Consider the following 27,547-nt stretch of genomic DNA (forward strand, 5'->3'; position numbering starts at 1 on the left):
CGTCATCGGCGCGCGCCAGCCCTGCGGGAACTTCACGGGGGCGGTAGGCTCAGGTGGCGCGTGACTCTGGGACCGCTCTGCCGCGCGCGTAGGTACCGGGCGGGAGTCGCGGGGACCACTAGGTCCGAGAGCCCGATCGCCGACCCTGGGGCTGCCTGGCGACTCCGGTGGGTGGGCAGTGCCCGGCGGCGCAGGGACACCGAAGCGGGGGAGGGGGGGACCCCGGGGGAGAGCGCCTTTTGGGCGCCCCTCCGCGCTGTGACCCGGGCCCCGATTTACTCCTGCGCCTTTTTGTCCGCCAATGCCAGCTCCCTGAAGCTGAGGCCAGACACGTCCCCCTGCCACCTGCGGTTAACCATCGCTTCCCGGCCCATCGCGGTCGGTCGCACCCCTTTGCCTGCTCTGCAGACCCTGAGGCCACACATCACCGCCTCCCCCTCACCGCCCTCCACCAGGGACTTCTGCGGCCGCATCCCAACAGTTGCCCTACCCTTGGCCCATTACCGGCTCCTTCTGGACCTTTCAGATAAGCGAGTGGACCTTGGCAGAGGACGGCCCAGTCCTCTGGGAACAAGGGATGGGGGTTTCAGGATGCAGTCCTTAGCCCCAGGGGGCTTAGATACCGCCTCCATAGGCATCCGAATATGCTTCACAGATGCCATGAGTATGACCCTAGTGAGGCCCACCCCAAGATAGCAAGAGCTGAGAAAAGACAGGTTTTACAGGCCACCAAAGACTCAGTGGTGTCCTCTCTAGGGACTTCTACCAAAGGAGCTTAAAAAAGAAAAAACAAAACTCCCTTGTGTTCCCAGGAGGATGGCAGATGGTGAGCAAGCATTTGAAACCATGTCCCTGGGGACCCTGAGCTTGGAGAAAATGACGGTTGGTAATACAGATTTGAAGTGACCAAAGGATCAGATCTTGTTTTGTTTTCCTGGAGAGTGTGGAGTTTACTTGAAGGCCAGTGTCAGCTTGGTGGAAGGATAAATTTAGCACTGACCTGTCTCTGGAGGGAGGAAGCCAGAGACAGTCAAGGTAGTTACTGAAGGAGAGTACAAGAGAGGATTAAAGTGATGCCCTCGTCCTTTCTGAGTTTGAAATTTCATGAGTTTTCTCTCCTCTTTTGGGAGTTTGAATGTCACTTGTTAAATTCTCTGTCTTCTGGAAACACGCCCAGCTCTGGGATTCTACATGTTTAGATTACTTTTGGGGCTGTTGAGGTGACAGTTCCTTAATCTGAGTTCCATTATTACTACAGCAGCTGCTTCATTTGTATCGCTGTGCTCAACACCCAAAGCTTTTTCACACCGGTTATTTAATTTTATCTTATGTGTGACATAACTTTTACAAGTTAACTGTGGGACTTACTCTGAGGTTTTGCTCCCCTCTCTTTTGGATCTTGAAACACACTTTTCAACTTTGTGGAAAGCTCTCTTGAAGCGTACCATTTGCTTAACTCTGCTGGGTCACATGCTCACTCATGGGATTCTGAAATAATCTACGCCTTGTGTTTATTTTAGGGCCAAGGGACTGATCTTTGAACGGGAAGCTTCAAACTTTAAAAAAGAAGCCTTCAGAATGGCTTTGAAGAAGACAAGCTAGACACTGCTTCAGGGCACCGCCTTCAGCATGCATCTCGCCTGTCCAGGGGTGTCCCTGGTGAGGAGCTCTTTGAAGGGTTCGTTCCACAGAGGGCCAGAGAGCTGATGCTCATGGAACCAGATTGGTGGATCTGACTTTCTGAAACAATCGTCTTGCTTTATTTTATTCTTTCTGAGAGGCTGGAGGTACTGATGGGACCTAAGGGCCTCCGGGGAAGGGAAGCAGCACTTTCATGCTGAATGAAAACTAGACAAGTGACTGCTGACGACTGAAGACACCTAAACGCCCCACATCCGGATTCAGCAGACTGGGGACCCGGAGGAATTGCCACTGCTGGGGAGAATAAAGCCAGACTGGAAAAGAAAACCCAAATGAAGAGAATGAGGGCCCGCGGAGAGTAAATGGCAGCCTCCACCTCCACAGAGAGCAAGTTGGCCTCCTGGTGAGTAGCAGGGCCTGCGGGGGTTTAGTTCCTGCCAGGCTGCTGGATAGATGTTTTGGGTGAACTGAAAATCCCCAACTGGATTGTCTAGATTTAATTAAGGGGGGGGAGAACCATTTTCCTCAGAGCCACTAATCAAGGGCTGTTTCTCTCTGAAGCTGATGTGTTGTGACCGCACAAGCCTCTTGCAGGGTCTAGCGCTGCTGGTAGATTGCAGAAAGGATAGCTGTGGCTGGATTCTGCAGCTGGGCTGTGACAGTACCACAGGCGATCAAGTCCTCGCTTTTGAGAGACAAGCAGAGGTGGCCGTGTGGAATTTCGCCATGAGGAGAAGTTTGGCCAGACTGGCTCTTGAAGGGTGTTACACAACACCTGCCTGAAACTCTGCTTAACCCTAAATGGGTTAAGCCTGTCTGAATTTGGTTCAGCGAATGTTAAATAGAGGAGAGGAAAGTGAGAGGTGTGGTTTCAAAAGAATGAGCAGAGTTTATGACATATTTATGTGTGCAGTTCAAAATGACACTCAGGTGTTCTTTGTGGGCCTGTCAAGAGTTGGGGCACTTTAACCCGGGGAACGTGAGGAAAAGGCGGAAAGGTGGGGAAAAGGTGGAGCCCAGCAGTGGGTTTCATTCATTCATTCATGTATTCATCTACCTACAAGCTTCCAGTTCACTGACATATAATTGACGTTCAGCACTGTAACTCACATAATCATGAAAAGATTACAGTAAGTTTAGTGAGCATCCATCATCTCACACAGATACAAAATAAAAGGAAAATTTTTTCCTTGTGATGAGAACTCAGGATTTACTGTTTAACAACTTTCATATATAACATACGGCAGTGTTAATTACATTTATCATACTGTACGTTACACCAGGGCTTTGCTGGTGGCTCAGCAGTAAAGAATCCTGCCAATGGAGGGCATGTAAGATACGCGGGATCTATCCCTAGGCCGGGAAGATCCCCTGGAGGAAGAAATGGCAACCCACTCCAGTACTCTTGCCTTGAAAATCCCATGGACAGAGGAGCCTGGCGGGCTACAGTCCACGGGGCCACAAAAGGTTGGACACAACAAGCAACTGAGCACACACTCAGTGGTAGAGAATCTACCAGCCAGTGCAGGAGACACAGGTTCGATCCCTGGGTCAGGAAGATCCCCTGGAGGAGGAAATGGCAACCCACTCCAGTATTCTTGCCTGGAGAATCAGACGGACAGAGGAGCCTGGCGGGCTACAGTCCACGGGGTCGTAAAGAGTTGGAGACGACGCCAGCGAGTAAACAACAGCGACATGTTACAACCCTGGCACTACGTGTAACTGGAAGGTTGTACCTTTTGACTACCTTCGTCCGATCCCCACTTCCCCCACCCCCTGCCTCTGATAACCACAAGTCCCATCTTTTTCTGTGACATTTTGTCTGAAGCATCACCGATGGATAACACTGTACCCAACACAGCGATGTGCTATTTCTGTACATTACATTACAAGAGGCTCACCACCTAGCTGCGCCCGAGGCATTTTTGATCTGCTCTTGCCCTGAAGCCGGTGGCTCATCGAGATCTAGAACTCAGGCAAGCTGGAAATGTGCTGGAAACAGAGTTACTGCTTGTCATGGGGAGGATAAGGTGGGGCCAGGGAGGGCGGCAGGGGGAGGGTGTAGACTGGGGAGAAGAGTGCAGTCACTGCTCTGGCCTGACGGGCGTACTTTCAGAGACTGAGAGGCCAAACCCAGAGCTGGCCTGGGGAGTTTGCCTTGTGTCTTAAGGAGATAATTATAGTTATACCTCAGAGGAGACCCCGGGTCTTTAGGGAAGAGCAGAGGGTTGTGGGAATTGAGAAGAGAGCTTCCTCTGCAGAGGGGAAATCAGAAGTTTGACGAGGGGTCCTGTCAAAGGAGGGGCGAGGCTTTTAGTTTTTGTCTTCTAATTTTTTTGGCCGAGCCAGGTGGCACGCGGGATCTTAACTTCCTCAGCCCGGGGTTGAACCTGCGCCCCCTGCAGTGGAAGTGCGGCGTCTTCACCAGCGGACCACCGGGGAAGTCCTTGGGACTCGGGTTTCGGCGGGCAGAGAGGGGTGCGGCGCCCCACTTTCCCATTACAGACGTGCTCTCCTGCCTGGAGACTGCACGTTTCCTGTGTCCCTTTGCTCGCCGTGGCCCCAGGGCTGGCGGACGCAGCGCACGCCACAAGCCCTCGGCAAGTGTTTGTTAAGCGATACAGTGGCAGAAAGGAGGTCTCGTGCCCAGCAGTTGTGAGGGCAGCGAAGACATCGCTAACTTACTCTGTTATCAGCATCTTAGAAGACACGTTACCAAACCGCGTGGGTACGGAGGTAAGGCACAGTGTCTCAAATAAGAGGCGTCATTGTGGGCGCCCCGTGTTTCCTTAGCTGCTCGCTGTGTTTTGGGACAGAGGGTCGGACGGCTGGATGGAGGCGTGTTTTTAGCTTGAGTCGGCCGCACTTAAGAAATGGTCTTATCTCTTTGTAGCTCTCGGCTTCCTTCTCCTCTGGGGCCCCCAGAAGGCTTTTCAGATACCGAGGCGTGAGTCCCTCTTGGGCTGGGCCACCGGAGGCTGTGTGTTACAAGGCCCTGTTCACAGGATGGAAGGGAACACGGCTCCTTTCTCTTCTCTTGGCAGGTGGAACTATTTTTTCCTCTATGATGGTTCCCAGGTGAAGGGAGAAGAAGATCCAACCCGAGCTGGCATCTGTTACTTTTATCCCCCACAGGTAAGCCACTCGGCTCACTCAGTGGGGACCCCATGACCTTTCAAAGGGTTTATATCTGGACAGTTTTCTTCGCATAATCCAGGCATTTGCCACTTTTACTCTCTCATTCTTTCTTTATTATTATTATGATTATGATTATTATTTTGGCTACACCGGGTCTTTCTGCTGCACACAGACTCTCTCCAGTTGCACCGGTGGCGGCTACCCTCTCGCTGTGGTGCACAGGCTACTCATTTCGGTGGCTTCTCTTGTTGCAGAGCGTGGGCTCTAGAGCATGGGCTTCAGTAGCTGTGGCACATGGGCTTAGTTGCTCCGAGGTATGTGGAATCTTCCCAGGCCAGGGATCGAACCCGCGTCCCCTGCGTTGGCAGGCAGATTCGTAACCCCTGGACCACCAGGGAAGCCCTGCCCCCTTACTTGCAGCTGTATTCTTTGTTGCTGTCCTGATGTTGAAATGCCCAAGCCAGCGGCCCAGTACTTCTGCCTTCTCTATCTCTCTTTTACTGTCATGATTTTCTGTCTGCTCTGTTGGAAAAAAAAAGAAAAAAGAAAAAAACTTTTCTCCAAACATATGCCAGAGTAAAGAGGAGTGAGTCATCAGCCCTCGTGTGCCTGACTTCAACAAAGATCACCAGCTGACCAGTCTGTTATGAGCTAGCCTAACTCCTCCCTACTCTTTTATTTCCCCCCTGGAGTATTTGAAGCAGATCCTAGACGTGGTGTCATCTCACCAGCATTAGGGAACATCTCTAACGGGAAAGGGTATATTTTGTTAACATCCCACTTGGCCAAAGTTGCCATTCGTGGCAATAATACCATCCTATATAGTCTGTGTTCCTATTTCGCCTTTATTATCTGAGATGTTACTCAGCCCTTCCTTCCCTCTCCCTCTCTCTCTCTTCCTTTTCTCCTAATCAGCATCCAAACAAGATCCACAAACCCCGTGTGGTTGTGTTTCAAGTCCCTCTTATCGTATGACACTGCTCACCCACTCCCCCCATCCTTTCTCCCCTGCGCCACTGAATTAGTGAAGACACCGGGTCACTGATGCAGGGGAGCATCAGCATGTGTCCCACTCTGGACTGGGCTGGTGCCATCCTCACAATGGGGTCGTTCAGTGCTTTCTGCCCAGAGCCTTTCCTTTAAACTAAAGGATCTAGAGCCTTGACTGGGTCCCAGCTCAGCCCTTTGAGGCAGAGTGCTCCATTCTCTGTGGCATCACGTGCCATCTCCCCCAGGGGTTTAGTTAGCGTGAAGGTGGGTCGGGAGGCGTGTGTGTTTGCTCACATGATTACGCTCTGACTTGCAGAGCAGGGATTAGTCTGCACCACTCGGGTCTCTCCACGGGGATCTGAATGGGGATAAATGCGCAGGCCTGTAATCCTGGGAACAGAAATGCCATTCTGGGCCATCATCTCCTGCATTCACTGTGGGCGTTCTATGACACTCCGGGCAAGGTTCGGCCAACTTGGCCTCAAAAGGGCCAATGCTTTAGGCTTTGTAAGCCAGGCAAGGTCTTTGTCATGTGTTCTTCCTTGTTGTTATTTTGACAACCCTCACAAAACCGTAAAAGCCATCCTGGGGTCACAGATTATAGAGAGAAACAGGCAGCAGAGTCGGTCTGGCCTCCGGGCTGCAGTCTGCCAACCCCGACTCTGAGGAACGACCCGGGGGTTCAGGCCCTTCAGCCTCATGTCTGGACTGGCTCCTCTCCCCAGACCCTGCTGGACCAACAGGAGCTGCTGTGTGGACAGATCGCCGGGGTTGTGCACTGCGTTTCCCACATTTCCGGCTCTCCTCCCGCCTTTGTCCGCCTGCGGAAACTGAAGTTCGCCGTAAAGGTTGACGGTGATTACCTCTGGGTGAGTATGCCAGGCTGAACCAGTGCCGGCGGGGTCGCCTCTACCAAGAGGCGCTTGTCTTGCTGAGAGGTGTCGTGACAGCGGGCTTTACCAGGTAGCCCTTGCCGTGGCTCCTGACCTGCAGCCTCATCCCCTGCCTCTGTTGTCCGCGACGCCCACGTCCCTCTCTGCGGGTGCCATCGGAGCTGAGCGCTGTCGTCCCCTGCCTCTGTCGCTACGATGCCCGCGTCCCTCTCTGCGGGTGCCATCGGAGCTGAGCACTCTCCCAGACGTCACTGTCACAGCCTGCATTGCACAAGGCGGCGTCCACCTTGCCTTTGAAAGACTTCAGTCGTTCTGTGGACGTTCTTTTTGCTCTGTGATGCAAACTGAGTTTTTAATCTCTGTCTTTTCTTGTTTCTCCTGTATTCTTCCCTGTACTTTCCACACTTACTGGGGAAGGGAGCTCGAAACTTGAAGACACTGGTGCACGTAGGTTAGGTTTCCAAGGACTATTAAGGGAACAAAACAAAACAAACCCACTTACAGCTAGTAGTTCCCTTTACTCCCAAGTCCCTTTGTCTCCTGCCCACTCTTATTTTAAATTTATTCCCTAGGGAAAGGGGTGCTTACATGTGAGGAAGTATCTTCGCCTTTATAGGTATTATTTCCAATGTTTTATTGTGAAAATTTCCTAACATACCGAACAGTTGAAAGAATTGTATGGTGAATACTCACATACCTCTTAGATCCCACAGTGAACCCTTCATTGTCGTTGCTTTATCACATACTATCCATTCATCCCTTTATCCTCTGTTTTAACGCTTTCTGAAGTTGCACATATGAGTATATACCTTACCGCCTGGCCCCAAATACGTCGTCATGCTGCACGTTAACTAGAGTTCAATATGTGTGTGTGCTGCTTCTGCTCTTTTTTGAGGTAAAATTCATTTGCATGCAATGAAATACACAAATCTTGAGTGTAGTTGGTGCATTTAGATAAATGGTACACGTGTGTAACACAGATCCCTATCAAGACACAGGATATGTTAGCATCACGCCAGGTAGCTCCCTTATGTCCTTAATTCCAGCCCCTCCCCCCGCATCCCAGGTAACACTGTTCGGAGTGTTCCCACCAAAGAAGAATTCTGCCTGTTCTAGGGTGTCACGCAAGTGGAATAATACTTGCATCACTCCTCTGTACAGGGTCCTGTCCTGCTGCTTAACATTTGTGGGGTTCATCCCCACAACAACATTTGTTGTTTCACGGCCCCACGGTGCAGTCCTGTTTATCACTGAGCAGTATTCCACAGTCTAAATGTACTGGTCTACTTACTCATTCTCCTTTTTCTGGACACAGGAACTTTGTCCAGTTTGGGGCACTTAAGATTAATAAGGGTCAAGAGACTGCTACTGCTAAGTCACTTCAGTCATGTCTGACTCTGTGCGACCCCATAGACGGCCTCCTACCAGGCTCCCCTGTCCCTGGGATTCTCCAGGCAAGAACACTGGAGTGGGTTGCCATTTCCTTCTCCAGTGCATGAAAGTGAAAAGTCAAAGTGAAGTCGCTCGGTCGTGTCTGACTCTTAGCGACCCCATGGGCAGGCCACCAGGCTCCTCCGTCCCTGGGATTCTCCAGGCAAGAGCACTGGAGTGCGGTGCCCCTGCCTTCTCCGAAGGGTGTAGAGAAATGAGTATCACAAGTGCAATGAGGTGTCCCCTCACACAGTCAGAACACCACCATCAAGTACCGAGAGTAGGTGCTGCGCTGGCTGTGAGTATCACAACTGCAATGGGGTGTCCCTCACACAGTCAGAACACCACCATCAAGTACCGAGAGTAGGTGCTGCGGTGGCTGTGAGTATCACACCTGCAATGAGGTGTCCCCTCACACAGTCAGAACACCACCATCAAGTACCGAGAGTAGGTGCTGGGGTGGCTGTGAGTATCACACCTGCAATGAGGTGTCCCCTCGCACAGTCAGAACACCACCATCAAGTACCGAGAGTAGGTGCTGGGGTGGCTGTGCAGCAAAGGAGAGCTTCCTACACTGTCGCTGGGACATAAATTGGTGCAGCCACTGTGGAAGACAGGGCTTCCCAGGTGGCGCTAGTGGTAAAGAACCGCCTGCCAGGGCGAGAGACGGAAGAGATGTGGTTCGATCCCTGGGTCGGGCACATCCCCTGGAGGAGGGTATGGCAATATTCTTGCCTTGAGAATGCCGTGGACAGAGGAGTCTGGTGGGCTACAGTCTATAGGGCTGCTAAGAGTCAGACGTGGATGAAGAGACTTGGCACGCACGCACTGTGTGAAAACAGCACAGGGCTTCCTCAGAAAACTGAAAATAGAGCCACCGGATGATCCAGCAATCCTACTCCTGGGCATATATCCGTACAAAACTCTAATTAAGAAGATACTTGACTTCCCTGGTGGTCCACGGGCTAAGACTCCACACTCCCAATGCAGGGGCCTGGGTTCGATCCCTGGTCAGGGAACTAGATCCCACAGGCTGTAGCTAGAGATTCCACATGGCACAACAGAGACTGAAGATCCCACGTGCCATACTAAGGCCTGGTGCAGCCAAATAAATAAGATATTGGGGGAGCCACATGCACCAGTGTGTTCATAGCAGCCAAGACACGGAAAACATCCATTGACAGGTGGATGGGCCAAGAGGATGCGGTGCATTGTATACAGTGGCATACTTGTATACAGTATACAGTGGCATACTACTCAGCCATAAAAAAGAATGCCATTTGAAGCAACATGGATCAAACTAGAGATTATCATACTAAGTGAAGGAAGTCAGAAACGAAAGTTGGAAAGACAAATAACACACGATATCACTTATACGTGGAATCTAAAATACGATACAAACGAACAGCTACAAAACAGAAAAAGTCTCAAAGCTATAGGGGACAGACTTGGGGTTACCAAGGGAGAGGAGGCTGGGGAGGGAAGGGCCAGGAGTCTGCGAGTAGCAAGTGCAGACATACAGGATGGATACACAAGGTCCTGCCGTACAGTAAAGGGGAACTAGATTCCATATCCTGCGATAAACCATAGTGGAAAACAATCTGAAAAAGAATATATTTGGCTTCCCAGGTAGCACTAGTGGTAAAGAACCTGCTTGCCAATGCACAAGACATTTGTTTGATCCCCAGTTGGGAAGATCCCCTGGAGGAGAGCATGGCAACTCACTCCACTATTCTTGCCTGGAGAATCCCATGAACAGAGGAGCCTGGCAGGCTACAGTCCATGGGGTCACAAAGAGTCGGACATGAATGAAGTGACTCAGCACGCACACACATATGTATAACTGAATCACTTTGCTGTATAGCAGAAATTAACAACATTGTAAATAAACAAAAAGAGTAAGGCTCTAAAAACATTGCTATACAAGTCTTTCTGTGGATGTACATTTCCCTTTCTCACCGGTAGATACCTGGGCGTGGAATTGCTGGGTCATAGGGTAGGTGTGGGAGAAGGCAATGGCACCCCACTCCAGTACTCTTGCCTGGAAGATCCCATGGATGGAGGAGCCTGGTTGGCTGCAGTCCATGGGGTCGTGAAGAGTCGGACACGACTGAGCGACTTCACTTTGACTTTTCACTTTCATGCATTGGAGAAGGAAATGGCAACCCACTCCAGTGTTCTTGCCTGGAGAATCCCAGGGACGGGGGAGCCCGATGGGCTGCCGTCTGTGGGGTCACACAGAGTCGGACACGACTGAAGTGACTTAGCAGCAGCTTAGCAGCAGGGTAGGTGTGTGTTGATTTTATAAGAAACCGCCAGACTTTTGCCCAAAGCGGTTGCACCGTCTTGCATTCCCACTGACAGTCTATGAGAAGGCCAGGTACTTCACACCCTCATCAGCAGGCATGTCAGTCTGTTTATTCACAATTTTAGCCACTGAGCTGGATGTGAAGTGGTAGCTCAGTAGGTGTTAATTTGTACTTCCCCCGTGACTACTGATAGCAGGGCTTCTTCATGTGCTTTGTGGACATTTGGGTATCTTCCTTTGAGATATTTTCCCCCAGTCTCTGGGTGTGCTTTAGTTTCTTGGTAATGTCTTTTGATGAGGCAGTTTTTGGTTTTAATGAAGTCTATCAGTTTTATCTTTTATGGTTATTGCTTTCTGTATCCTGTCTAAAACCACTGCCTACCTCATTAGAGAAGACATTCTCCAATTCTAGGGGGCGGCAGCGGGGGGAGCGCGTTTCATAGTGTTAGCTTTTAAATTTAGGTCTGTAATCCACCGTGGATAAATCCTAGTGAATAGTATGAGCAGAGGTCGGAGGGCCTCTTCTCCTGTGGCTGTCCCGTTGGTCTAGAGGTCGGAGGGCCTCTTCTCCTGTGGCCGTCCCGTTGGTCTAGAGGTCGGAGGGCCTCTTCTCCTGTGGCCGTCCCGTTGGTCTAGCACCACTGCTGAGAAACTTGCTTTTCCTTTTTGCTTCCTGGGGCTCCTTTGTTGGAGCTCAAATGACCATTTAAGTGCGGCTCTGCTTCTGGGCTTGCTGTTCTTGCCCACGGGCCTTTCTGAAGATTCTGTTCACGTACTTCTCCGTCTTGATGTCTGCAGCTTTAGAATAAGTCTTAAAGTCAGCTGGGGGAAGGCCTCCAAACTTACTCTTCTCCGGGACAGCGTTTGATATTTTCAGTCCTTTGTATTTCTGTTGCAGAATCGGTTTGGCAGTCTCTGAAGGAACGTTGGTGAGATTATTAGGATTTCTTTCCATCTGCAGAATAACTGGGGGAGATGAACTGGGCGCCTGACTGTTGGCGGCACCTGAGTGGCGCTTACACTCAGAGAGCATTTGTTTACATGTTTTCGTTCAGAGTTGGTTTGTTAAGTTCCTGATGGTTCCCTAGGAGAGATTCCTCCAGGTAGAATTCGTGAGTCAAAGAAGATGAAGTCCTTTTCAAGCTCCATAAACAGGGGGCCGGATTACTTCCTAACTGAGCAAGCGTCTATCGTGTGTGGAATGGAGCACCGCCGACGCTCCGCGCTGGCGTGACGATGCACTGGGTGCGGGTTCCGGAAGCACCCCGTCCGGCTGGAGAAGGGATGGCCACTCCTGACAGTGTGGATCCCATGTTTGCTGTGAAACCCAAATGAAACATCCAGTGTCCAAATAACAGTGGTGACCACATAGGGGTTCAGGAGAGAGGTCACCGTTGGCTGGAGTGATGAGAGCAGGCAGCCTGGGGGTGCTGGAATCTGTGTGTGTTGGAGGGGAGACTGAGGCGGGTGGGGATGCCCAGGCAGATGAACAGGAAGCAGGGATGATGATTCCAGCTTGGGTGGCATGAGTGGGTTCAAAACACACCTGTTTCCCGTGGAGCGCCGCATGGCTGCACACAGAGGATGGATCTCCAGGGGCCTATGGAGTCTGGCTTAGTGAGCCCTGGGTACCAGGACCTCAGGCTTGGCATCCGAGAACAGGAAAGCACTGTCCTCTGCAGGTGCTGGGCTGTGCCGCGGAGCTCCCCGACGTCAGCTGCAGGCAGCTTCTGCACCGGCTCGTTGGCTTCTTTCATTTTTGCAATGGGCCTGTGTCTCTGGCCTGCAAGGTATGAGCAGGGCAGTGGGGAGGCTCATGTGGAACCTCTTTGGCAAAACTGATACTGCCGGGCACATGGGGGCATCGGGAACCCTTTACACAAACACGACGTGTCAGTGACAGGGTCATGGGCCCCCGGAGCGCCTCCCGGACGCCTTTCTTCCCCGGTGGCCTGGGGCCCGTTCATCCACCTTTTGTCCTCTCCTTGCCTGGGGGTGTGGGCAGTTCAGAAGACGCCCTCCCTGCCAGCCAGGTCCCCATGAGGGACAGTTCTGTGGGGGACTGGAGTCCCTGCTGGAGTGTGTGTCTTGGGATCGCGGGTGCTGACTCCGGCTGTTCTATTTCAGAGCTGCCCACGGGAAGAACTGCGCTCCGAGTGGGACACGCTCATCGAGCACATCCTGGGGAACACGGGCGACCTGCACAAGATCTTCAACTGCCTCTGGCACCTGGACCAAACCAAAGTAACCGGCTCAGCACCCCCACCCGCTGCGTGCGTGGGTGGGAACTGGGCTTCTGGATGTGGGTGCTTCCCCTTCGATGAGCTGTCCCTCCATCCTCGTGGCTGTTAAGAACTCAGGTTCCAGGCGGCACTTGCCAGCTGTGTGGGCTAGGACCAGACAGGTCACCTGTCTCAGCCTCGCTCTTCTTACCCGTGGAGCGGCGTGATACCCACCTCCCAGGACTGTTCTGGGGCTGAAACTGGGACAGTTACGTAAAGGACAGATGCCCAGGAAAGAGCGTTATTGCTTTGTTAATACCCAGATGTGCTGAACTCAGTAATCTGAAGGCCCCCTTCTCAGCTTATCATTAGTTATTCTCAGCATCCAGAAAGGCCGAGGGCGGCCGCTGTCTGGGACGGGGGCGCTGGGTGGGGTCTGTCCTTGAGCTGTCACCTCGGCACGTGGTGACGAGAGGCCACCTGCACCGCTGCGGGCTGGTGGCCTTGGCCTTGGCAGACGTCGCATCCTCACCGTCAGACAGCGGGGGGAGGTGCGAGCGGTGCCATGAGGAGCCCTGCCCGCGCCCCGAGCATCTTGGGGGTGGGACCTTCCACCACGCGTGGCCTGGGTCTCTGCGGGCGGAGACCGTGTGCCTGTCCCTGGGGTGCAGTACCGGCTCAATGCTAGAAACAGGGACGGGTTTTCCCGCTCCTGTTTGGAGGGCTTCTTGGAAGTCAGCCCAGAGCTTTCCGAGTGCTGTGAAAGAGCTGACCATCCGCGGTAAGGGCTCCAGCGTGGCTCCTTAACACTCAGTGCTGCTCCCGGGTACCGCAGGTTCCGGCTGCCAGGCAGGAACCTGGAGGAGGCTGGTGGTCACTGCTGGCCCTTCATGAGCAGGTTCAGATCCTCTGCCTGTCCCTTTAGGGACTTTTTTTTTTACAAGGACGGAGGACTGAGACGTGTACGCCCACATGAAAGGCTGCGATGCTTCCATTTTCCCTCCTGGCAGAGTTAGGGGACCGGGTCAGACAGCAAGCCAGCTCGTCACAGGGGCTTGGGCTGCAGGGGAGGGTGGGTTCACCATGAACTGAATCTGAGGGGTGGGCTCTCCCCTGCGGCTGCCTCCTGGTCTCCATGTCACTGGTCAGGGTCTTCTTGGCGATGTGCACGGTCACCTGTGAAGAGCCATATGCCCAGTTCTCTCTGCCTCCCTGCTTCAGGGAGGCCCCCTGGTCCCAAGCACCTGGCGTTTTGTGGTGGCAGCCGTGTGGGGTGTCAGAGGCATGACACGGCCGGTGTGTGGCACGCCCTCCCTCCGGGCTCGGCCTCCGAGCAGTCCGTCTGCCCTCCGCAGCCCCCTGCCCGTCCCCTCCTGCCCACGGGGGCGTGCCGACCGGGGCTTGCTTCTCGCCCCGCACAGGTGGAGGCCCTGCTCCTGCTCAAGGCGGCTCTCATCCTGCAGACCTGCCAGCGCGCGCCCCACGTGCTCGCCGGCTGCATCCTCTACGCAGGACTGTGAGTAATACCCCTGCCCCTTCTCCCTCATCCCCACCCCCCGCTATAGCCCTGACCACCCGGCCACCTCCTGATCGGGGCTGGGGAGCTGAGAGCTCTGTGCGTGGCCAGTTCCAGCCGGTCTTGTTTGGCAACTCGAGGGTAGTTTAGATTCAATTGAGGGTCCGTGCCTGTCCCTGGGGAATTGGAAGCTGCTGTGTCCAGAGAAGAGTTAGGAGTGCACAAGGCGGCTTTGCAGAGATCCATGCAGCTCTCAGCTGGGCCACGCCTGCGGAGTGGTCGGTCTCTGGCACCCAGGACCGTCAGGAGAGGGGTGTGAGGCCCACGGCGCACCCGGGGCCCCAGTGCACAGGCCGTGGCTCCTGCTTGGGCTCCTGCAGCTGTGTGGCTGAGTCTGCCTCGAGGTACCCTCACGGAGGTCTCACTGCACCTCTTCCCCCAGCTGGAGGGCCTCTTAGAGAGCCTGGGAGCCCTCCACGCCTCCTCTGGGCCTCGAGGAGGCTCAACCGTTCCGGCCAGAGGCAGGGGAGTTGGTGCTCTGTGTCCAGGGCTATGATCCTGGAGGGATGTGCCCTAGAGAAGCCCTCCCGGCACCTCAGGAATATTCTTAGTACAAGTCGGTCCAAGCGTTTTGACATTTAAAACTTTGATGGGGAACAGCCAGGGGGCCCCCGTGAGTGCCTCCCCAGGTGACACTGCCACCAGCTGTGTCCCCCAGATCCGAGCTGCTGCGGGTGCTGGGACTGTCTTGATGCCAGGTCCTGACTGTGTTTCTTCTCTGGTGTCCTGGTTCCTGTTGATCTCCCAGGATCGTCAGCACCCAGCTCCCGCCCTCCGTCACGGCCAAGGTCCTGCTTCATCACATGGCGCGTCGGGACCAGGTATCAAACCCCCCTCCCCGTGCCCCCACCACACGGCAGGGACGTGTTCCCCTGGCGCATCTGTCTTTGTGTCGGGCAAGACTGATCAGCAGCACTGGATGGGCCGGGGGGGCAGGGGCTGCCATGTCCTTCTTAGGACCCCCCGTCCATCCGTGTGGTCCCCCTCAAGTGAGGTCCTGGCAAAGCTGGAAGAAAATGCTTTCTCCTGCGTGGTTGGCTTGGATGGTTGGTTTTTCTTTCATGCAGGTGGAACTGTGAGAATATGACTTCCCGCAGGGTGGGCTTTTATGTCAAAGCAATGTTGTATTTTTTTCAGAGACTGTAAAAGATGGCTTAGGACAACAGAGGCTTTAAAAATACTTCTGTCTTATATCCGCCTAATTATTTTTATAATGAAGGAAAAGTCATAACGTGCTCATTGAGAATAAAACTGCCCACAGCTGGGCCACATAGAGAGAATCACCGCTAGCGTTTGGCACGTATCCTCGGAGCTCTTTTTTCTTTTGTTTTACGAGTTGATTCTTAGTGTGTGAAACTGGTTTTAAATCTGTAGGAAGGCTAGCTTTTTGCACTTGCTAAGTCAGCAGACATTTAAAAACGCACGTGGGGCTCCATCCCAGCTCCCTCTCACGTGGTGTGGGCGGCGTGAGAACACCCCTCCTGGTGAACTGTCTGACAAGGAGAGGGTGGAGGGGGTCTTTTCCTTTCTCCCCCTTGTTCAGCTCTGCTAATCAATACTAAGGAAGTCATCTGACTGCTGGAAAAGGTTTATATTCAAAAACTCTTGTCACAACAGGATTTATGAAAGTGAAAAATCAGATTCTAAGGTAGGAGCTGCAGGCTGGTTGCCTGCCGTCGTTTTCTTGGCCTGCATTACCGCCACGGCTGCAGCTTGAGTAGCTGGACAGAGACCTACAGCCGCAGTGCCAACTAGCCTGCCCTTTCCAGACAGGTTGCTGGTGTTGGTCTCAATTCAGGGAGTGATGAATTCTCCCGCACCACGGTGAACTTCCTATGATTTTAGTCAGCCATTAAAAATGGCCAAAGATGCTTTCATGGCAGAAACTGTGAGTCCCTCTTTCGAGCAGAGAAACAGAACTTTATGTAATGTGTCCTCAAAGTATTTAAAAAATGCACAGACTTTACAGGAAAATGTGCCCCGTGTTCACAGGATTGGCTTATGGGCGAGAGGATTCTGTGTGATTTTTTTGAAGAGAATTTTTGTCTGGAGTTAGCTTCTGTGAAGGAAGCCACATCCTTTCAGAGGAAGGCAAGTCATTTTGGCTAGAAGAGCAGTTTTTGGTTTTCCTTTTGCTTTGCTGGGTCCTTTCGGTGGAGACGCCCAGAAAGCTCTTTTGAGGAGATTCCCCGGGTTTCTCGCCTTCGTTGTAAATGCAGAGGCGAGCCGGCCTTGCCGCGGGTTTAGGCTGAGTCCTTCGCTGTGAGGGTCACAGGCCCCTCACTCTGTTGTCATAATGGGGTCTGCATGGGCTCCAGCCAGGGCTGTGGGAGATGTGGCCGTATTCCAGAAGACGACTTCCCTGGAGGTCTGAAAGCGCAGGAACGTTCGCTGTCCTTCCCCAAGAGGAGAAACTGAGAGATCGGAAAGAGGGGAAGCCTGGTATGGGCCTGGGTGGCGTGGCCGCCTTAGCCGGCGTGACCCCAGCCCCGGCCGGGAGCAGGCAGCCTGCGGGGATCTGTTCCGTCCGCTTTGCTGTGGGCGAGCGGCCGGGCCCAGCACCCGGGCCTTGGCCGCTGTGACCCCAGCCCCGGCGGGGGGCAGGCAGCCTGGAGGGATCTGTTCCGTCCGCTTTGCTATGGGCGAAGGGGAGCAGGCAGCCTGGGGGGATCTGCTCCGTCCGCTTTGCTGTGGGCAAGCAGCCGGGCCCAGCACCTGGGCCTTGGCTGCTGTGACCCCAGCCCCGGCAGGGGACAGGCAGCCTGGGGGTATCTGTTCCATCCGCTTTGCTGTGGGCAAGCAGCCGGGCCCGGCACCCGGGCCTTGGCTGCTGTGACCCCAGCCCCAGCGGGGGACAGGCAGCCTGGGGGGATCTGTTCCGTCCGCTTTGCTGTGGGCGAGTGGCTGGGCCCAGCACCTGGGCCCAGCACCCGGGCCTTGGCCACTGTGACCCCAGCCCTGGCGGGGGGCAGGCAGCCTCGGGGTATCTGCTCTGTCCGCTTTGCTGTGGGCGAGCGGCCGGGCCCGGCACCTGGGCCTTGGCCACATTTCAGGAACAGATGGCAGCACGCGGTCCCGATGGATAGGTCAGGGGGAGCATGCAGTGCCCCGTACCAACTCCTGTCTGTTTATTTTCAGAGGAAACCTACAGGAGGGGACGCCCTGCAGGAACGTGGTGAGTAGTCGGGTGTCCTGTCACGTCTTAGAAACGGCCTGTAAGCGGCCTGGCCCTGTCCAAGTCACGTGGAAGGTCGAGCAGTCCCAAACGGTTATCCCGTCGGCTCGTGAGATCAGGGAAATATTAACAGCGCTGCAAGGGCAAAGTTACTTTCAAAATCCCAGTTGTAAAGCCTCTGATTTTAGGCACAGCTTTTAAATCCCCCCTTTCAGCTCCTCCTTAACCCTCAGCACCATGAGGCTGCTCAGATGAGTTCCAGAAGGTGACAATGGGAAGAGGGTGACGGCAGGGCCAGTGCCAGGAAGACCTTTGGCAGCAGAGCAGGGTTTAGTTTGAAGCCTAAGTTTGGGCAGACCCCTTTGGTCAGTTGGAAGTGCTTTTGATCCAGGTTCTGCGTTAAGTGCGGGTCAGTTTTCTCCCACCAGACGTCACTCTGGGAGCAGAGTGGCCCGCGTGGGCTTTCCTTGCTGATGGCAGAAGCTGGAGCTGCAGCTTTGTGGCTTCTGTTCTGGGGAAAGGAGCCCAGAGCTGCTCGCTGGGCTGGCCTGAGGGCTGGAGGCATCATCCCAAAAACACTGCCTGCCCCCCCGTCTTCTCTGGCCCAGAGAGGGCCCTGGCCATATTGCTCTGCACTTCTAGGAGTGGTGCTCCCTCCCAATGTTCAGATCACGCCTGTTTTCCTGACTGAAGAGGAAGCCGCCAGTCTCCGTGAGTTCCCCCGGGAGCCCTCGGCCAGGTAAGGGGCTGAAAGAGGCTGCTCGGAACCCACATGTTGGGGACTCCCTCCCACGGGCTCATCCAGAAGCCCCGTGCATCACATCCTCCCACGATTCCCTCTTCTTCACGCTCTGCCCTGGCGGGGGTTGGGGATAAGGGATGGACAATTGGACCTTCAGCAGAGATGAGGGGCATCTGGCAGAGTGAGATGAGCGTAGGTTTCAGATCTGAGATCCGTGGCTTACCTGCCATGTGACCGTGGGAAAGTCCATTCCCTGCCCGAGCCTCAGTTTTCCCATCTGTAAAATGGATCCAGTAACGTCTGCGTCTTGGGTTCATCGTGAAAGGTGGAAACAGCACACGCGCAGCGCCCGTGTAGGATCCGACTGGCAGTTAACCCCCAGACTGGGTGCGTCCGATCCAGGGGGCTCTGCCGTTTGCAGCAGGTGACCCTGGTGTCACGCGTGGTGCCGCGTGGCGCCAGGGCCTGTTACCTGTAAGGAAGCTGCTTCGCGCCCCGGGCAGGGCCTTGCCCGCACTCAGCTGTCTGCCCTTCCTCACCAGTGCTCCGGCGCCTCCAGCCAGACTCCAGGAGCCCTCAGCCGCCCCGAAAGAAAACGCCCCCGGACACGCGGGCTCCAAGGCTCAGACCTCGACGACCACACTTGAACCCCCGTCTCCTGATGCCGCCTTGGCAGATGGCAGCAGGGAGCACGGACACTGGTCCGGCCCTGACCTGAAGAGCACACCGCCCGCACTGCAGCACTGCACTGCTGCGGGCAAGGGTTCAGCTTTGTTCGTGGGGAACGGGCACCTGGACTTGTCTGAAATCCACATCCCAGAGGCTCAGAAAACAGAAGCATCCCCAGGCCATCCTGCTGCAGACGGCGGGGGTCCTGGTTGCGAGGAGTCTGTCCACAACCCTGGCAGTCCCGAAGCCAAGCCACCCGGGGTCCTGTCCCTGGGCAGCCTCCCCGCCTCCGCTCCTGAGGTGGTCCCCCAGAACGGAGCCCTCGAGCAGCCCGCAGACCTTCCTGGCGACGGCAGCCAAGCCCCCGTCCCCAGGAAAGACCACGTCCCCAGCAGGACGAGTGGGCCTGGGCGGGCACCTTGCTTGGATTTGAGGCAGAGGGGCACTGAGCAGCCCCTGGAGGAACACGGTGGGGAGCAGCACCACAGTGGGGCTCCTGAGGGCTGCTTGACCCCTGGCCCGGACTCCACAGACCCCTCAGATGAAGGCCCCTCTGCAAACAGAACCGCGTCCAGGATGAGCCCGGCCTCCCGCGAGGGGCTCGTGCGGATGAACCTCTACACGCACAGTGTCAAGGGCCTGGTGCTGTCGCTGCTGGCCGAGGAGCCGCTGCTGGGGGACCGCGTGGCCGTGGAGGAGGTGGTGAGTGTGCAGCGGGGTGGGGATGTGGGGCTCAGCCATCAGCTGCATGGCCCGGTATGAACGCCCTTATTTATATGGTGGGGTGCAGGGGGTGCCTACCTCCCTGTTTGTGGGCAGTGGGTGTTCAGTGCAAGCACAGAGCCAAGTGCAAAGGCAGCCACTAGGGCTGCCCTCTCCAGCTTCCCCGCTTCCTCGGGGTCTCTGGTTCGTAGTGAGCTGGGAGGGTGCTGGGCGCTGACCACACATGGCCTCGCCCCGCCCAGCAGCCCTCGTCTGTGTGGCCGGAGTCCGCACGCGTCACCACCTGGGTTGGGTTTCTCCGCGAGCCCCAATTCCCGTCTGTCTGAAGCTGCTTCCTAGGAGCCTGGGCCCTCTGAAACGCTGACTGTCTCCAGAAGGCGCCGCTCAAACCTGTGCAGCTCTCCCCCCACACCTAGAGGCTCACTGACCTCCAGGCTGGGGTCCACGCTGGATCCAGTTGCCATAGTAACAGCTCTGCTTTAGTTGCCAGGGAAGCAGCGGTGGTAAGAACAGCAGGTTGAGACTGCTGCAGGGCGAACGGCGTCCTGGGGCTCGCCGTGTTTCTGTTCTTCAATCTATATTATGCTAAGCCCATCTTATTAGCATGCAGGGCCCGTGACCCTCTGTAAAGGAGCGGGTCCCCCTTGGAGTGCAGTGGAGGAGGGAAGGCGGGTCCCCACACGGAGCCCTCCCGCACCTGCCTGGCCCCTCCCCTTTTCCCAGGCCCCCGGTCACCCTCTTCACCTCCGTCCCCCTGGCTCTAACCGACATCCCCCCCACCCTGCCTCATTATAACAGCTCGGGGACCAGGGATGCAGTTCCACACGTCCATCCCCACCCCTCCCCCCACACCTCGGTCTCATGGTCTGTTCGGCTTAGTGCCCAGCTCAGATGAGGCCCCCCAAGATAAAAAGAAAAACCAGCACAGGCTGCTCAGAGAGGAGGTAAATTAGGGTTCATGCTGCATTTGCTGTATGTAAATAATTTACATCTGCTACTTCCGCCAAGCCTTGAACAGCGCTGGGGCCCGGCACAGTGAGGCCCATCTCGCCCTGAAGTAGCGATGGCGACCTAGCTAATGCACAGGGCGGGTCCACACCTCTTGCTTGTTTCCTGGCCTCCACCCTGACCCCTCTGTCCCCCGTGGACCTGACCATGGCCTGGCAGGTGGGAAGGTGAAGGACTGAAGGCCTGCCTTCCGTGGCCATCTTTACGTGGACACGGCACTTGGTCTGTCACAGCCCATCCTGGTGTCAGGACAGTGACCTCCCTGGGCTTTCACGGACAGGAGGGTTTGGGGTCGGGGAGGAGAGAGAACACAGCTTTACAGAAAAGGAGAACCAGTCTTTCCTAAAAAGAGAAGGGTGTAACAGACTTTGATCAGCTTGCTGGTTTGAGAGGAGAGTCAGCTGATCAGACCGGGAGGCCGTCTTGTTTATAACTGGCAGAGAGCTTTCACAGCCTTTCAGTCTGGACCTGCACACAAAACAGTTGACCTGATTTCCCCCCTGGACTCTCTGCTGCTGTCAGAAAAGCCTGGCCCCACCCCCAGCCTGGTGCACGACAGCTCAGGTGTGACCATGAGCGCAGTCCCCCCGGGAAGGACATGTTGCCATGGCTCCATGTCGTTTCACCATCACGTCTTTGCGTGGACCAGCTGCCACCATTTCTGCTTGCTGAGGGTGGGTCAGGGCACTGGGTGACCGGGGTGAGCAAGGAGCAGCCAGGGAGAGGGCCCCCTAGTTCAGAGGGAGCAGAGTCGGATTCCCCCACCAGGGGGCAGCAGAGAGCCACCGACAGTTTCCTGCTCAGAACCCGGAGATCGTCTCAGTGACTTTCAGCCACAGTGATGGGATCAGTTATTCATTGCTACAACAGGACGGGGAGCTGTGCACGTGGAGTAGGTGAGGCCTGAGGTTAGTGTGTTGGCAGAAAATAGAAAAAACGCTCCTCTCCCCTGAAACTCGTGCTTCTGAGCACATGGGTGTCCCTGCAGCAACTCCTGTGCATGTTTGGGGGTTCACTGACAGTGAGCCACTAGCTTTGCCATGGACCAAAAGGCAGGGGGTCCCGGCACAGCCTCAGCTCCGTGCCCCTTAGCGTGTTGTGCAGGTCACGTATGTGGTATGTCTCGGGGTTGGCAGACTCTAATGTGAAGGGATACACAGCAGATGTGTTCTGCTTTTACCGCTCTTCCCCTCTGCTGTTACAATACAAACCCACCATGCACACATGTGAACTGGGACTGTGCTCCAGCACACTGTTATGGACACAAAAATTGGGACTTTATATAATTTCACATCACAATATTATTATTTTGACTTTATTTTTTCTAACCATATAAAAATATAAAAACCAATCTTAGTTCTCAGGCTATAAAAATAGTCCACAGGCCATATTTCCTACCCCTGGTCCAAGCAGGGGATGCTCCCTGTCCTCCTGGACACTGCCTGTCATTCATACCTGTGACTGAGTCACAGCCTGCAGCTGACTGTGCCTAGTTCATGCTCGCGGTCCAGTCACCAGGTGGCTGTTGACCGGGCACCTCCTGGGAGCCAGGCTGGCTGCTGGGCCCTGGGGACGCCACGTAAACCTTGTAGCCAGACCTAATGCCTGAGTTTCATTTCTGCAACATGGGCCAGAAATGCTAATTTAAGTCCAGGATGCTCCCCAAGGTAACAGCTGAGCTTTCTGACATTCACCTCAGAACATTCTCTCTGCATCGCTGTAACTTCTTATTGCGCTTAGTGTTTTGCACAGCTGTTGTGAAATAAGTCAACCCACAGACAAGTCTTGTTAGTCCAGGGACGGGTGCTCATGGAGGAGATACCGCTTCTTCAAGGACGATGATTTCATATTCTTGACTTCAGGAAAACGCCTCCCTCCGGGGAGCACTTGAGAATGGACAGAGTGTACATATGTTATTTGACTTCCGCAGGTCAGCAATGATATTCCTATTTTGCAGATGAAAAGAACAAGGTGCAAAAACCTCTGTAACTGGGCCTGGTGGTCTGGCTAGGAAGAGGCTGAGCCACGGCACGGGCTCGTTCACCTGGGCGCTAGCCACTGTCTCCTAGTGACTTAAGTAGCCCCCGCCCCCCCGCCCCCCCGGGGCGGCCCCAGGGGGCCCTGTATCAGGCTGAGTCCATCGGGTGTGACATCCCTGCTTGATGGTCCCCAAACAGAGCTCAGCCGTTGGTCATTGGAAAATGTCTTTGTGGGAAAACAGATTGAAGAGTGAAGTTCGTGCTATATCGTTAGGTCGCAAAACTAGCCTCAGTCGTCATTTACAGTCTGACGCCCATCTTTAGCTAACTCGTACGAAAGGGGGCAGTCCTGTGTTCCCATGGCACCTGCGCGTGACATCCCCCCGGGAGGCGATGGAACATAGAGGTGCCTGGGCCTCAGCTCCGCACGGCCTTCCTCAGCCGGGTCCTCCCCTGGGCCAGGGAGCGGAGAGCCGCCGCCCGCGCCCTTGGTCCCCTCGGGTTCCCGGGAGGGAGGGGGCCGCGCTGCACACGCGGATGACGTCATGACGTCTCGGTCCGGCTGAGACGCACGGGGTGGGGACACAGCGCGGCGCGAGTGTGGTGAGGAGGGGACGGGCCGCCTGCCAGCAGCTCTGCCTGGATGCTGAGGTTCGGGGCTGTTCTTGGCTTTTTTTCTTTTTATCCCTTCTTTTACTTTTCGGCTTCCCTCTATGTTCCCATTTTTCTACAAGTTTGAAGAGGTCTCTGGTGGCTCAGACGGTAAAGAATCTGCCTGCAATGTTGTAGACCGGGGTTTGATCCCTGGGTCGGGAAGATCCCCTGGGGAAGGGAATGGCAACCCACTCCAGTATTCTTGCCTGGAGAATCCCATGGACAGAGAAGCCTGGTGGGCTACAGTCCACGGGGTCGCAAAGAGTCAGACACGACTGAGCGATGAACGCTGTGAAGAGGTTTAGGACCTCAGGGCAGAAGTCAGGACCTTTCCAAACATGGGTCCTAGCACCCGGGGCGCTAAGTCGGGCTGCCAGGCGGCTCTCCCCTGGTGGCCTGCTGAGTGGTGGCGGCTGTCCCTTCCTGCCCCGCAGTACCACGGCAGCCTCGCGTCCCTCAACGGGCTGGAGGTGCACCTGAGCGAGACGCTGCCCCGCGACCAGGCGGCCCCCGCGGCCAGAACCTACAGCTTCGCACACTACGACCGCGTCCAGAACTTGCTTACAGGTAAGGCTCGCCTCCGGGAGGTGGAGTTGGGGGGTCAGCACCCAGGCCCAGGTCCCTGGTTGGTGGGGAGGTGCCCTGTGGTCAGGATGCTCTTTCTCTCTTGGAACCCAGCTCCCACCGGGTTTAACTACTCTCGGCAAACTTTTCCCGGCTGGTCTCTTTCTTGCCCTTTCTCCAACGTTTTGAGAGAAGCACCCGCGTCCAGACTGTCTGCGATGGGGTCGCCTCCCGACTTGGATACCCTTGTGCTAAGACAAGTGTTGACCACCATCAGGGGTGGCGAGAGGGCCCAGCACCCCGGCCTCCTTCCCACTGCCTCTGGGGCCTCACTTCATCCCAGCTTTTTGTGGTTCTGGGTTTGGGGGTACTGGGGGGCGGCACTCTGCCACGCATGACGACTTCCGTGTCCTCTTCCGGAAGCCAACCTGCCGCAGGTGACCACAGCGCAGGACCGCCGCTTCCTCCAGGCTGTCAGCCTGATGCATTCCGAGTTCGCCCGGTTGCCCACTCTGTACGAGGTGACCGTCAGGTGAGTGTTCCCAGGCCACTCCCAGCCCTGCCCCCCAGGTCCCTGGCAAAGCCTCACTCACAACCGGATGAAGACCAGTGCAAGGACCGGCTCGGGCATCCCCTGACCCGCCCTGCAGGTTGCTGTCATCCATCCTCGGGCTTCCCTGAGTCCTGTACATGCCGGGTCCCTTTCTGGGGCTCGGGCTGCTACAGACACTGAGGGACAGCAGGGAGGGGACCCAAGGCCCTCCCCACCTCAGTGCTTCCATCAGTCAGTGGGGGCGGAGAACAGGCTGTCATCTGTCTAACAACTGGACAAGTCCCACATGCTCCTGACCACAACATCCAGATGTCCCCCCCTCAAAGGTCTCCCAAGGGCAGCATGTCCTCTCCTCACCAGCATGCCCCCAGGATACTCATAGTCAGCAGTATGGTGTATCTTACCCCAGGTTTTCTTGGTATTAGGTTTTTTTTTTTTGCACATAAGAGGTGCTGCTGCTCAGTTGCGTCTGACTCTTGTGACCCCGTGGACTGTAGCCACCAGGCTCCTCTGTCCATGGGATTCTCCAGGCAGGAATACTGGAGTGGGTTGCCATTCCCTTCTCCAGGGGATCTTCCCAATACAGGGATTGAACCCCTCATCTCTTGCATTGGCAGGCAAGGATTCTTCAACACTGAGCCACTGGGGTAGCCCATATAAAAGACAGATGATCAGTATTTATTATTATTTTGCTGGTCTTCTTAAAAAAAAAAAACTGGAGCACACGCACTTGCTGTTTTTTAAGTTCCTTTTTCACTTTGTTGCGTGTCTTGAACACACCTTCCGGCCAGCAGGTCTAGACCTATTAATTAGTGGCATTTACAGTCTTTAACCAACTAAACTCTACTTTTTCTCTCTACATGCTTCTCTTATGAAACCAGTAGCAGAAAAGGCAAGTTAGAGGGTCAGAAGGGGCGTGCCTGCTGTGTGCGTGTTGCGTGTGTGTACTGTACTGGGGAGTGGGTTGGTCGAATACCTTCTTTGTAACCTCATTTCATAGACGTGGAGACACAAGGATGCGGTAGGGTGAATGAGTCGCCCCAGATCAGGGGCCGAGTCGGGATTTGAGCCCAGGTGTCTCGTCTCCGTGGCGCGCGGCCCTGCACACACACTTGTGGTTGGGGCGTGTGTGTGTGTGCAGTGTAGTTGAGAGGCGGGGTGTGGGGTGTGGGCTCTGGGCCTGGCCGACCAGGTTCTAACGTCTGCAGCTGCCACACAGGGGTGTGGGCGTTTCTGCTGCCCAGCGCTGTCTCCAGCCAATATTTCTGTGTATCTTTCCACAATAAATGTGCCTCCTCTGGCTTTAAGTCAAAGCTGCCCACACTGGCAACCCAGACCCACCCCCCACCTGTGGACCTGCAGCATCTCACCTTCCTCAGAGCTGAGACTTTTCGTGGTAGGATACATAGCTCATTTGAGTAACAGTAATAGAAACAACAGCCTCCGTTTCCTAACCATCTCACCACGGGCTAAGCGATTTGTATCCGTTCCTTCTCACTTACTCCGTGAAGTCTCAGTGAGGGAATTTACCGCTGTCTTGTCCATTCTTCTGATGAGAAAGCTGAGACTCCCACAGACAGAAGGCTCAGGGCTGCGGTGAGCACCCAGGTTGTGTGGGACCTCCAGACCCATGCTCGGAACCCCGAGGCGCCCCTTCTGTGGCCACAGTGACTGGGCCCGGGCTCCTCCTGCTGGGCCAGAGACCTCGCGGGGTCTCTGGGGTCTGAGGTCTGCATGGCGGTGGACTGTGGTCTCCTGTCTCCCCACCCCCACCAGGAACGCCTCCACAGCTGTGTACGCCTGCTGCAACCCCGTTCAGGAAACCTACTTCCAGCAGCTGGCCACGGCGGTGCGGAGCTCTGGCTTCCCGAACCCGCAGGACGGCGCCTTCGGCCTCCCGGGCAAAGCCAAGCAGAAGCTGCTGAAGCACGGGGTGAACCTGCTCTGAACTGTGGATCGCTCCTGACCCCTGGGGGTGACTCTCAAATCAAACCCCGGCAAAGGAAGTGCTGCCTTGTTAAGTGGAAGAGCTCCTCTGTTTTACTTTCCCTGGAATAGTCCTCTTTTTTAGGACTGCAGTATTTGAGTATCTGTTACTCCTTCTGTGGATCAGGGCTGGAGGGGGTCGTTCCTCGGGTTGGCAGACCTAGAGCTTGTGGTAAAGAACTTGACGGCGTGGGTGGCATGGGGGCCAGGGTGGGGCCATGGCTCCTTCCACCCCAGGGGCCCGGGGTCAGTCACTCCCCCATTACACGGAGCCCAGGGTGCCTGACGTTTCCTGGAGCTGCTCCACCCCGGCCTGACTCGTACACAGAGACTGAGGCTAGTGTTTCTTCTAGAACCCTGCATGTCTAGAGTGCATGTTCCATGCTGTCTGCAGGGGGTGGGTCCAAGGTGACTGCACAGCCAGGAGATGGATCTGTCTGGAAGCAGACCGTGCGCCCACTTCTCAGGCTGTCTTCACCACGGTCCTCCTGGGGGGTCGGTGCACTGGAAGTGGTCGGGGATGCTGAGACTGCCTTGTCTGGATCTTCTGGATCACCCACAGAGGGGAGGGGGCGATCTCGATGACACGAAAGGAGCCTGGGGCGCCGGGACGCGGAAGTGGGTGATGACTGGCCAGGCCGGCCCCTTGGCTGGAAGTGGGTGGTGCTGCTGGTTGCTTTGAGTGAGGGTCCCAAACAGGAGTTTCTAAAAGGTCTTGGAGCAGAAGCAGAGCTGGTTTTCAGGGAGGGGGATGCTGCGTGAGAGGGGACAGCATTCTGCACTGGCTGTTGCCAGGCCGGGGTAGGACTTAGAACATCGGTTCGGTAATGTTACGTTCCAACGTTCTGTGATGATATGATGTGAGTCACAGGATGAAAATATTGACCAAAATCCTAACCAGGTCTTTACCAGAAGCACCTAAGACTCCATGTGAAAACTGCAGTGTAACTTCATGCCAGTGAGCCAGTATCTCCTGTTTATGACATGGGGTCTTTTTCTTGAAACAAGTTGCTAAGGGCTGAAAATAAAGAAGCCAAAAATGCTACTGAGTTTTGAGCGCTGAGTTCTGATGGGGATACTTACGTATAGACGTACACGCATGCGTGTACTCTGCGTGGTCACCGTTTTGCCCTGCCTGATCCAGCCAGGCTAGGGAGGAAGGGCGTGTCAGCGCGGTCTGTGTGCGAGGGTCGGGGCGGACAGCACCAGCTTCAGCGAGGCTGCACTACACACCAGGCCCACAGCCCCCTTTCCCGTCACCCCTCTGGCGTCCCTCCTGCCCCCGGCTGGCCTAA

At 55.3% G+C, this 27,547-nt stretch overlaps 1 protein-coding gene across 7 annotated transcripts; it reads left to right on the top strand.

Moving 5' to 3' along the window:
* HPS4 (HPS4, biogenesis of lysosomal organelles complex 3 subunit 2) lies at positions 1 to 27,301 on the top strand. Of its 7 annotated transcripts, none has more exons than XM_027566447.1 (15): positions 1 to 88; positions 1,521 to 2,044; positions 4,686 to 4,776; positions 6,495 to 6,638; positions 12,084 to 12,191; positions 12,529 to 12,645; positions 14,045 to 14,139; positions 14,948 to 15,020; positions 17,338 to 17,374; positions 18,017 to 18,113; positions 18,659 to 19,487; positions 23,584 to 23,716; positions 24,137 to 24,245; positions 25,148 to 25,158; positions 26,043 to 27,301. In XM_027566447.1, the coding sequence occupies exons 2-15, from the start codon at positions 2,004 to 2,006 to the stop codon at positions 26,189 to 26,191; spliced, it is 2,034 nt and encodes a 677-aa protein (XP_027422248.1). In that variant the 5' UTR covers positions 1 to 88; positions 1,521 to 2,003; the 3' UTR covers positions 26,192 to 27,301. The 7 variants fall into 7 exon arrangements, with proteins under 7 accessions (XP_027422248.1, XP_027422249.1, XP_027422243.1 ...); XM_027566448.1 differs by having other exon boundaries at positions 25,151 to 25,158; XM_027566442.1 differs by lacking the exon at positions 25,148 to 25,158.
* Positions 27,302 to 27,547: the final 246 nt, after the last annotated feature.

Source organism: Bos indicus x Bos taurus, chromosome 17, assembly GCF_003369695.1.
Source record: "Bos indicus x Bos taurus breed Angus x Brahman F1 hybrid chromosome 17, Bos_hybrid_MaternalHap_v2.0, whole genome shotgun sequence".
Classification (NCBI taxonomy): Eukaryota; Metazoa; Chordata; class Mammalia; order Artiodactyla; family Bovidae; genus Bos; species Bos indicus x Bos taurus.

What these genes read in the sequence shown, in the direction of transcription:
- HPS4 (XM_027566442.1), top strand. Translation starts at nt 2,004, where the DNA reads ATGGCAGCCTCCACCTCCACAGAGAGCAAGTTGGCCTCCTG. An exon ending in CCCCGGGAGCCCTCGGCCAG is followed by an intron (nt 18,114 to 18,658) that starts GTAAGGGGCTGA and finishes CTTCCTCACCAG; the next exon opens with TGCTCCGGCGCCTCCAGCCA. An exon ending in GCGTGGCCGTGGAGGAGGTG is followed by an intron (nt 19,488 to 23,583) that starts GTGAGTGTGCAG and finishes CCTGCCCCGCAG; the next exon opens with TACCACGGCAGCCTCGCGTC.